The sequence below is a fragment of the Cebus imitator genome, unplaced genomic scaffold (assembly GCF_001604975.1).
Source record: "Cebus imitator isolate Cc_AM_T3 unplaced genomic scaffold, Cebus_imitator-1.0 Scaffold267, whole genome shotgun sequence".
Taxonomy (NCBI): domain Eukaryota; kingdom Metazoa; phylum Chordata; class Mammalia; order Primates; family Cebidae; genus Cebus; species Cebus imitator.
This window is the reverse complement of record NW_016107582.1, coordinates 3,487,058-3,498,840: the sequence shown is the minus strand read 5'-3', so window position 1 is coordinate 3,498,840 and position 11,783 is coordinate 3,487,058. Positions and strand designations below refer to the sequence as shown.

At 41.3% G+C, this 11,783-nt stretch overlaps 1 protein-coding gene across 2 annotated transcripts in view; it reads left to right on the top strand.

Annotated features, from left to right (window-relative positions):
- The window catches only part of ADAMTSL1 (ADAMTS like 1), a 330,890-nt gene that overhangs the window by 124,816 nt on the left and 194,291 nt on the right, over positions 1–11,783 (top strand). For both annotated transcript variants that reach the window (XM_017500657.2, XM_017500658.2), the window contains one exon: positions 2,761–3,062. In XM_017500657.2, coding sequence (XP_017356146.2) covers positions 2,761–3,062 — 302 coding nt within the window. The remainder of the gene's footprint in view (positions 1–2,760; positions 3,063–11,783) is intronic.

Below are 11,783 nucleotides of genomic sequence, written 5' to 3'. Positions count from 1 at the left end.
CTCAATCTCCTGACCTTGTGATCCACCCGCCTCAGCCTCCCAAAGTGCTGGGATTAAAAGCGTGAGCCACCACACCTGGCCACCAAATGTTTTTTTCTATAGCATAGGCTGGAAAACTACAGTCCACAGGCCAAATCCAGACCCTTCCATCATCTTCCCATCACCCCCTTTTTAAAACTAAAGTTTTATTGGAACACAACCACGCTAATTTGTTTACATATTTCATTCCACAATGGCAGAGTTGAGTAGTTGCAACAGAGTTCACACAGTCTGCAAAAATCTAAAATATTTCCAATCTGGCCCTTTATGGAAAAAAGCTTGCCAACCCTTGCTCTGTTATAATGGTTCCTGAAGAGGTAAGCAACAGAACCATAATTCTTACTGCATAAAAAAAGCTGGTAGGGTGCAGTTCTTTTTGAGATCTTGCCATCTTTCTGATTCAAAAACAAACTTTGGTACCACACTATTAAAGAAGTATTATTCATCATACCATTGTCAAAGTTGGTAGGCTAATCATTTGCTTTTGTGTCTTTCTTACATACAAAATAGTCTAGCATTCATTTTCCTTTGTATCTGCACCTGCGTGGCAAAATTCAGTGCTTGTGTGTCTGTTATGATTCTTGTTACAGGAGCCAGGCAGGTGGAGGTAGATGTGTAATAAGAGGGTTAAAATGATTTTGATGGCAGCTTTTGGTTTTATGTTCTTTAAAAGCCCCTACAGGTGGCATTATTTAAAGCAAGAAGACTTTTGGATACTTTAGGATACCATTTTTTTCTCCAAGTTCTCTAGGTGCAAAAGGTAGAACAAATAAGTCAAAAGGTGAAAGGGAGGTGAAATTGTGATGAGATTTTTCTTGGGGATAATTCTGGGTGGCCATTCTACCCTTATCCACCTTCCCGACAAGGTTTAGGGGGACCTTTGTTTTCCCCTAGTGGATGACTCTTCAAAGATAGCTGGGGTCAGGCCTTTCTCAAAGGGTCTCTTGCCATGCCTGAGACTCCTGCCTCAGAGCGCTGAGTGCTGCTTTGGGGGAATTCTCCTCTTCTGAGCAGACCACCGCTGCTCCACACGGAGCCCAGGCTCAGGCCCAGGATACATCTTTGTTGCGTTCCTTCCAATTTGAAAACTTGGATCGGTTTGCTGTTAGAATTTCAATTTCCCTGAACCAGATAGGAATCGTTTGCACTTGCTAGCATTTAATGCTATAACCTTCTTATCAGTTCTTTCATTGTCTGCCAAAGTCAAGGTTAAGGAGCCAGGTTTGCAGTCTTCCTCAGCACGACTCCCTGTGAGAAAGCAATAGGATCATGGAAAAATAAAAAATAAAAAATGATCCTAAAGTTTTTTCTCTGAATTAGTATACTAACTTTCTGAAACCATGAGTGGTTCCTTCTGGGCTTTTTCCCTAGGCCCCTCTCAAGGTCATTATAGTTATGGTCCTGGTTGATTAATGAAGGTGGGAGGACATTTTTGAAGATTTGGGTATTTTTCTACATTCTAGAGAAAAACTCAGAGAAAAACCAAATTCTTACTAACGTAGCTTCGTTTGGGGGACTTGCTGTGAGGACGTTGAACACACTTGTCTGAATGCAAAACCTCTCATTTTCTGTGGTATGCCTGTGGATTTACATTTGCAGCACGGCTTTTCTCTATGACATAAAAAGAACTGGAGCTCAGACTGATTCACAGAATGTGTGAGGAACAAGGCTTTGCACCATTCTTGGAAACTTACATACAAAAATACCTCCTTATACATATAAATAAATCTCAGGAAGCATATTGAACAAAGAAAGTTAAAGAATATGAGATCCAGACTAAAAAAAAAAAAAAAAACAGCTTCCTTAAATATCTGTAAGGGCTTATTTTGTTATCAGTATCAGTCTGCTATAAGAATAGCCAGCAACTTGCAAGAGGCACAGGTGTTGGTGTCACAGGGCAAACCCCAAAACTGAGGTCCAGCCTGGGTGGGACCTCATGGGTTCTTGGTTTCACGCAGGAAGGAATTCAAGAGCTTGCTGACAGAGCAAAGTGAAAGCAAGTTTATTAAAGTAAAGGAATAAAAGGGCGGCTACTCCATAAGCAGAACAGCCCTGAGGTTGGCTATTTTTATGATTATTTCTTGATCATATGCTAAACTAGGGATAGATTATTCATGAGTTTTCCAGGAAAGGAATGTGGAATTCCTGGAATTGAGGATCCTCCCCTTTTCAGACCATATAGGGTAACTTCCAGACATTGCTATGGCATTTGTAAATTGTCATGGCACTGGTGGGAGTGTCTTTTAGTATGCTAATGTTTTATAATTAGTGTATAATGAGCAATGAGGACAACCAGAGGTTGCTTTTATTACCATCTTGGTTTGACAGGATCTGGCCGGCTTCTTTCCAGCATCCTATTTTATTAGTGGGGTCTTGTAAAACAAATTCCTATCTCACTGGGATTTAGAGCGAGAAGAAGCCACCAGTCCCCTGCTTGGAAGAGCTATCACTGTGGGTGCAAAGCAGGGAGCAAGCAGGTGGTCTCTGGAATGTCTTGCAGCTGGGAGTTCATGTGACATTCATGAAGCAAGCAACCCAGAAACAGTGGCAAAAGAGCTTAAGAACTAAACTGAAGCGCCAACAGGACAGGGTGGAGGATCCCTGAGCGCCCCCGGGACAGCTCTGGGCAATGGAGGCAGGTGGGATGCAGCCCCTCACAACCCCCACGGCCTCCTGCATGGGGCTTCTCATCCTGTCCTCTTGTTTGCTTGCCGACTGTAGGTTCATCCCAGAGGCCTGGTCGGCCTGCACAGTCACCTGTGGTGTGGGGACCCAGGTGCGAATAGTCAGGTGCCAGGTGCTCCTGTCTTTCTCTCAGTCCGTGGCTGACCTGCCCGTGGATGAGTGTGAAGGGCCCAAGCCGGCATCCCAGCGTGCCTGTTACGCAGGGCCATGCAGCGGGGAAATTCCTGAGTTCAGCCCAGACGAGACAGAGGGGCTCTTCGGTGGCCTGCAGGATTTCGACGAGCTGTATGACTGGGAGTATGAGGGATTCACCAAGTGCTCCGAGTCCTGTGGAGGAGGTAAGAAAGGGGATTCTGGCTCAGATCCCCGCCATCTTCTTGCCCTTTTTCTCTCTCTTCTCTTCCTGCATGCAGCTGAGTCATGTGACTGCCTCAAGTCCAAGAAAGATAGACAGGAGGAGGAGGGGAGGCAGCCATTCTAAATGTAAAGCATACTGAATGAAACACAGATGTGTTTCTGTCTTGGCTCCCATGGCCCTCAGACTGTCAGCGGTGAGTGGCCAACAGAACAAATGGCTTGGCTTTCAGTTGTCATTCTGATGCCTTGCATATCATCGTGTATCTGGCTGAGAAACACAGCTGACACTGACCCGGCAGTGCTCTCAACATTGTGTTACTGATCTCTGCCCTTGCCTCAGTGCACGCTTTGTGAGCCAAGACCCAAGAACAAGTCGGAGTTCCTCTGATGTACTCAGGCGATTTCCCAAAGTAATATCTGTTTATATCTCGGGGAAGGGTGTCTAAAAGGTAATTGATACAGTGGTCACCTGGAGCTGGAAAGGAGTTTAAAGATCAAAGTCTGACCCCACCCCCAACTTACAGATGAAAAAAACTGAGAATCAAAGAAACGAAGTGATTTGTTCAAGATCATACAGCTTGTGAGCGACAGAGCTGGGACTACGACAAAGCTTTCCTTTCTCTGTCTAGTGTCTTTCCATCATACCACTCTTCTTTAAGCACTTAGAGAATTCTTGAAGCTTTCTCGTTATAAATATGAGTTAACTCATGTTAAATGTTTCCTGATTCTCCTTGATTTATTCCCTGGTGACAGAAAAATAGATTCAGTGATTCTTTATTTCAGATATTATAAACAGGATTGTAGTGGCAAAGGAAGGCATTGAATTCAACAATTGATTCTTCAAGATTACGATGTTACTTCCCACTGTAAAAATACGGTAGATTCATATTGACACCATTTCCTGTGTCTACTCCCAAGAGAGATTAATAGATAAGGAAATGCCGGCTGATTCCTTGCCAGATCTTTTCCCTGGCTATTAGTAACCGCTTTGGGCATGTTGAGATTCTGTTTCCTCAGTAAAGATCCTTAATAACCAGTGGAAAAAAGTACTAAAATGATTTCCCAAAAGTGTTTTCTAAACCACGACCTTTTGGAAACTTTGAAAATGCGTCTTTGTCATGATTGAGAATGTAAGAGTAAATGCACCCGCACTGTTCACGTGTAGTTGAAAAGGAATGAATAGTGGAACAAGTACTAGCAAAGAATCAAGTTTCTCCAGCAGGTCTTTTAGTAAGCATTTAATAGTCCTGACCTTGAAGTTCTTGTTTGTTTCCACGTCTTCCAATTTCTAACCTTGGAATTTTGAAGTGTTTTAATGGAGCGCCCTGGTGTGTTAAAACCTAAATTCTTCCAAATGATTCTGGAAGACAGTTTCCTGGAACTCAGTGAATGCAACTGTGTTCATATGGGATGCTTCACTCACTTTGAGGGCATCTTTTCTTTCACGCTTAATGAGAGAGAAGTGTTAAATGAGCTTCGGTGATCTCTGGAGCCTGGGCAGGAGCTGAGAGGTCAGGTAGAAAGGCTGTTAGCCAGTGGCCACAGTTTCTTCTCTCCAACATAACAGATGACTCAGAATTCAGATGGTTGTGCTTTCATCCCCAATTTCCATGATCACCTGAATTGAATGATCATTATTTCTAGTCAAAAACAAATGTGCTTTAAAAAATTATTTATGGTCTCTCAGTTATGGTTCTCAGTTACAAGTCAAGCCTGGAACTTTATGAACAGATGGAAAACATAGATGCAGTAATGGAATATATAAATAACCAGATACATTTTTCTTTAAGAGTCTAACCATTCTGCTGACCAACCACAGGTTTAAAATTCGAAGTGTCGAGAGTATGTGAAATGTATTTAATTTGAAAGGTTTTCAGAAGATACTGATTTAGAAATAAGATTTGGATGTTTGGTATACAATGGATCTCTACATATAGAAACTAAGTGTTTTTATATGACGTAAATTGTACATCCTTTATGTCCAAAGCAGGGTAAAGTTACTGAAATTTCTCAGGTCTTTAAATGTCAACAACTGAACACACTTACCTTCAGTTATGTCACTGTGCCAAGGTAATATATTTATGCCTAAAATGTTAGAGTTGAAAATTCCAAAGTGATGAAAATATGCTTGGATTATCCGGCCCATATCATGCCCATATGCACTAAAAATTATTTTGGTATATGGAACATGTATATTTTCTTTTATCTTTTTTTTGTACTTTAGGTTCTGGGGTACATGTGCAGATCATGCAGGATTGTTGCATAGGTACGCACATGGCAATGTGGTTTGCTGCCTCCATCCCCTCGTCACCTACATCTGGCATTTCTCTCATGTTATTCTTCTTCTACCTCCCCACCCCCCGACTGGCCCTCCCTTGGCCCCCCCAACAGACCCCATTGTGTGATGCTCCCCTCCCTGTGTCCATGTGTTCTCATTGTTCAATACCCACATATGAGTGAGAACATGCAGTGTTTGATTTTCTGTTCTTGTGTCAGTTTACTGAGAATGATGCTTTCCAGATTCATCCATGTCCCTACAAACGACACAAACTCATCGTTTTTTATGGCTGCATAGTATTCCATGGTGTATATGTGCCACATTTTCCTTGTCCAGTCTGTTGTCGATGGGCATTTGGGTTGGTTCCAGTTCTTTGCTATTGTAAACACAGCTGCTATGAATATATGTGTGCATGTGTCTTTATAATAGAATGATTTATAATCCCTTGGGTATATACCCAGTAGTTGGATTGCTGGGTTGAATGGAATATCTATTTCTAGGTCCTTGAGGACGTGCCACACTGTCTTCCACAGTGGTTGAACTAATTCATACTCCCACCAACAGTGTAAAACTGTTCCTATTTCTCCACATCCTCTCCAGCATCTGTTGTCTCCAGATTTTTTAATGATCACCATTCTAACTGGTGTGAAGTGGTATCTCAATGTGGTTTTGATTTGCATTTCTCTAATAATCAGTGATGACAAGCATTTTTTCATATGTTTGTTAGCCTCATATATGTCTTCTTTTGAAAAGTGTCTGTTCATATCATTTGCCCACTTTCGATGGGTTTATTTTTTTCTTGTAAATCCGTTTTAGTTCTTTGCAGATTCTGGATATAAGTCCTTTGTCAGATGGGTAGATTGCAAAAATTTTTTCCCATTCTGTAGGTTGCCAGTTCACTGTAATGATTGTTCCTTTTGCTGTACAGAAGCTCTGGAGTTTAATTAGGTCCCGTTTGTCTGTTTTGGCTTTTGTTGCCAATGCTTTTGGTGTTTTAGTCATGAAGTCCTTGCCTATGCCTATGTCCTGAATGGTTTTACCTAGGTTTTCTTCTAGGGTTTTTATGGTGTTAGGTCTTATGTTTAAGTCTTTAATCCAACTGAAGTTAATTTTAGTATAAGGTATCAGGAAGGTGTCCAGTTTCTGCTTTCTGCACATGGCTAGCCAGCTTTCCCAATACCATTTATTAAACAAGGAATCCTTTCCCCATTGCTTGTTTTTGTCTGGTTTGTCAAAGATAAGATGGTCGTAGATGTGTGGTGTTGCCTCCCGGGCCTCTATTTGTTCCACTCGTCTATATCTCTGTTTTGGTACAGTACCATGCTGTTTTGATTACTGTAGCCTTGTAGTATAGTTTGAAGTCAGGTAGTGTGATGGCTCCAGCTTTGTTCTTTTTGCTTAGGATTGTCTTGGCTATGTGGGCTCTCTTTTGGTTCCATATGAAGTTTAAGGTGTTTTTTTCCATTTCTGTGAAGAGGGTCATTGGTAGCTTGATGGGGATAGCATTGAATCTATCACCATCAAGCTACCAATTACCAAATTACTTTGGGCAGTATGGTCATTTTCACAATATTGATTCTTCCTAACCATGAGCATGGAATGTTTCTCCATCTGTTTGTGTCCTCTCTTATTTCGTTGAGCAGTGGTTTGTAGTTCTCCTTGAAGAGGTCCTTTGCATCCTTTGTTAGTTGTGTTCCTAAGTATTTTATTTTCTTTGTAGCAATTGTGAATGGGAGTTTGCTCATGATTTGGCTCTCTGTTAGTCTGTTATTGGTGTATAGAAATGCTTGTTATTTTTGCACATTGATTTTTGTATCCTGAGATTTTGCTAAAGTTGCTTGTCAGTTTAAGGAGATGTTGGGCTGAGATGATAGGGTCTTCTAAATATACAATCATGTCATCTGCAAATAGGGACAATTCGACTTCCTCTTTTCCTAACTGAATGCCCTTTATTTTTTTTCTTGCCCAATTGCTCTTACTAGAACTTCCAATACTATATTGAATAGGAGTAATGAGAGAGGGCATCCTTGTCTAGTGCTGGATTTCAAAGGGAATGCTTCCAGTTTTTGCCCATTCAGTATGATATTGGCTGTAGGTTTCTTATAAATGGCTTTTATGGTTTTGAGGTATGTTCCTTCAATACCTAGTTTATTAAGAGTTTTTAGCATAAAGCACTGTTGAATTTTGTCGAAGGCCGCCTTTGCATCTATTGAGATAATCATGTGGTTTTTGTCTTTGGTTCTGTTTATGCGGTGGATTATATTTATAGACTTGCATATGTTGAACCAGCCTTGCATCCTTGGAATGAAGCCTACTTGATCATAATAAGCTTGATTGGATAAGCTTTTTGATGTGCTGTTGCAATCAGTTTGTCAGTATTTTATTGAAGAATTTTGCATCTATGTTCATCATGGATATTGGCCTGAAGTTGTCTTTTTTTGTTGAGTCTCTGCTGGGTTTTGTTACCCTAAAATGATTTGGGAAGGAGTCCCTCTTTTTGGATTGTTTGGAATAGTTTCAGAAGGAGTGGTACCAGCTCCTCTTTGTACATCTGGTAGAATTCAGCTGTGAACCCATCTGACCCATCTGGACCTGGACTTTTTTTGGTTGGTAGGCTATTAATTGCTGCCTCAACTTCAGCCCTTGTTACTGGTCTACTCAGGGTTTCGACTTCTTCCTGGTTTAGGCTTGGGAGGGTGCCAGTGTCCAGGAATTTATCCATTTCTTCCAGGTTTACTGGTTTATGTGCCTAGAATTGTTTGTAGTAATCTCTGATTGTAGTCTGTATTTCTGCGGAATCAGTGGTGATATCCCCTTTATTGTTTTTTATTGCATCCATTTGATTCTTCTCCATTTTCTTTTTTATTAATCTGACTAGCAGTCTGTCTATTTTGTTAATCTTTTCAAAAAACCAGCTCCTGGATTTATTGATTCTTTGAAGGGTTTTTTTGTGTCTCTGTCTCCTTCAGTTCTGCTCTGTTCTTAGTTATTTCTTGTCTTCTTCTAGCTTTTGTTTTTTGATCTTGCTCCTCTAGCTCTTTAAATTTTGATGATAGAGTGTCGATTTTAGATCTTTCCTTACTTCTCATGTGGGCATTTATTGCTATTAATTTCCCTCTAGACACTGCTTTAAATGTGTCCCACAGATCCTGGTACATTGTGTCTTCATTCTCATTGGTTTCAAAGGACATCTTTATTTCTGCCTTCATTTCATTAATTATCCAGTCAACATTCAAGAACCAGTTGTTCAGTTTCCATGAAGCTGTGTGGTTCTGAGTTAGTTTCTTAATTCTGAGTTCTAATTTGATTGCCCTGTGGTCTAAGAGACTGTTTGTTATGATTTCCGATCTTTTGCATTTGCTGAGGAGTGATTTACTTCCAATTATGTGGTCAATTTTAGAGTAGGTGCAATGTGGTGCTGAGAAGAATGTATATTCTGTGGATTTCGGGTAGAGAGTTCTGTATATGTCTATTAGGTTTGCTTGGTCCAAATCTGAGTTCAAGTCCTGAATATCCTTGTTAATTTTCTGTCTCATTGATCTAATATTGACAGTGGAGTGTTAAAGTCTCCCACTGTTATTGTGTGGAAGTCTAAGTCTTTTTGTAGATCATTAAGAACTTGCTTTATGTACCTGGGTGCTCCTGTATTGGGTGCATATATATTTAGGATTGTTATCTTTTCTTGATGCATTGATCATTTTACCATTATGTAATACCCTTCTTTGTCTCTTTTGATCTTTGTTGGTTTAAAGTCCATTTTATCAGAGACTAGGATTGCAACTCCTGCTTTTTTTTTGCTCTCCATTTGCTTGATAAATCTTCCTCCATCCCTTTATTTTTAGCCTATGTGTATCCTTGCATGTGAGATGGATTTCCTGAATACAGGACACCGATGGATCTTGACTTTTTAATCCAATTTGCCAGCCTATGTCTTTTGATCGGGGCATTTAGCCCATTTACATTTAAGGTTAATATTGTTATGTGTGAATTTGATCCTGCCATTTTGATGCTAGCTGGATGTTTTGCCCGTTGGTTGACGCATTTTTTCCATTGTGTTGATGGTCTTTACCATTTGCTATGTTTATGGAGTGCCTAGTACTGGTTGTTCCTTTCCTTGTTTAGTTCTCTTTCAGGAGCTTTTGTAAGGCAGGCCTGCTGGTGATGAAATTTCTTAGCAATTGCCTGTCCATAAAGTATTTTCTTTCTCCTTTGCTATAAAGCTTAGTTTGGCTGTATGTGAAATTCTAGGTTGCAAGTTCTTTTCTTTAGTGATGTTGAATATTGGCCCCCACTCTCTTCTGGCTTGTAAGGTTTTTGCTGAAAGACCCACTGTGAGTCTCATGGGCCTCCCTTCGTGGGTAACCCGACCTTTCTCTCTGGCTGCCCTTAGCATTTTTTCCTTCATTTCAACCCTGGTGAATCTGACAATTATGTGCCTTGGGGTTGCTCTTCTTGAAGAATATCTTTGTGGTGTTCTCTGTATTTCCTGGACTTGAATGGTGTCCTGGCTTGCTAGGTTGGAGAAGTGCTCCTGGATAATGTCGTGAAGAGTGTTTCCAGCTTGAATTCATTCTCTCCGTCACATTCAGGTACACTTATCAAACATAGATTAGGTCTTTTCACATAATCCCATATTTCTTGGAGGCTTTGTTCATTTGTTTTCACTATTTTTTCTCTATTCTTGCCTTCTTTTACTGCATTGAGCTGATCTTCAATCTCTGATATTCTTTCTTCTGTTTGGTCGATTCAGCAATTGAAAATTGTGTATGCTTTGCGAAGTTCTCATGCTGTGTTTTTCAGCTACATCAAGTTGTTTATATTCTTCTTTAAGCTGTTTATTCTAGTTAGCATCTCATCTAACCTTTTTTCTAGGTTCTTAGTTTCTTTGCATTGGGTTAGCACATTCTTTTAGCTCTGAGAAGTTTGTTATTACCTACCTTCAGAAGCCTGTTTCTGTCAATTCATCAGATTTCATTCTCCATCCATCTTTGATCCCTAGCTGGTGAGGAGTTGTGATCCTTTGGAGGAGGAGAGACGTTCTGGTTTTTGGTGTTTTCATCCTTTTTGCACTGGTTTCTTCCCATCTTAGTGGCTTTATCTACGTGTGGTCTTTGTAGTTGGTACTTTCAGATGGGGTCTCTGAGTGGATGTCCTTTTTGTTGACGTTGAAGCTATTTCTTTCTGTGTCTTAGTTTTCCTTCTAACAATCAGGCCTCTCTGCTGCAGGACTGCTGGAGGTCCACTTCAGACCCTGCTTGCCTGGGGATCACCCACACAGGCTGCCGAACAGTAAGGGTTGCTGCCTGTTTCTTCTTCTGTTATCTTTGTCCCAGAAGGGTACCTGCCAGATGTCAGCCTTAACTGTCCTTTATGAGATGTCTCTTTGGGTATACATGGGTCAGGGAGCTGCTTGAGGAGCAGTCTGTCCCTTATAGGAGCTCAAGTGCTGTGCTGGGAGCTCCGTTGTTCTGCGTAGAGTTGCTGGGCAGGTACTTTTAGGTCTGCTACAGTGGAACTCATAACCACCTCTTTTCCCAGGTGCTCTGTCCTAGGAAGGTCGACTTTATTTATAAGTTCCTGTCATGCTGCTACCTTTTTTCATAGATGCCCTGCTCAACACAGAGTAGTCTAGTCACAGAAGAGGTGTTGCTGAGCTGCCACAGCCTCTGCCCAGCTGCTGTGTCAACTGCCTCGGTAATGGTGGTCATCCTTCCCCCACTGAGCTGGACCATCCTGGGTCCAGCTGCGCTTGCTGCGAAACTCTCAATCCAGAGCGTTTCAGATTGCCTGCTTTGTGGCGGTAGTACCCGCCGAGCCAGATCACCTGGCTCCCTGTCTCTGTCCCCTCCCTCTCCATTGAATGGGTGGCTCTGTCTCCCAGGCATTCCAGGCACCAGTTAAAAAGGCCGCCCAGATTTGTGTGAGTTTCTGTGCGCCAACCCAGCACTAGCCGTGCTGAAAACTCGTGGTGCTTTTCCGTCCGGGAATCTCCTGGTCTGTGGGCAGTGAAAATTTGTTTGGAAACGTGGTGGGCGCTCACCCTCTACATTGTTCTTGCTGCATTCCGGAGCTGTGCCTATTCGGCCATCTTGGATCCAGTCAGTTGGAACATGTGTATTTTCAAGTCATTGTTTGGCAGTAACATTTTACAGTATTATCAACTTTGGTCTTTCCCCAAAATATAACCCACAAGGTTATATATATTTTTAATTATTTCTGCTGAAGCCAACTTAAAATGTATAGGATTAACAAATAGATTTTAAATCAATTTTGGGTTATAGGGCCGATCAGGCTAATTTTATTGTTTTTGTAACCTCAAGAGATGACATTGGATACACACAAAAGTAACCTTTCACCTATCAGAGGTAGCACGCAGAGGAACTGGTTAGTAATTTAGTTTGTAGTTGGTGGCTGCATTTCCCTG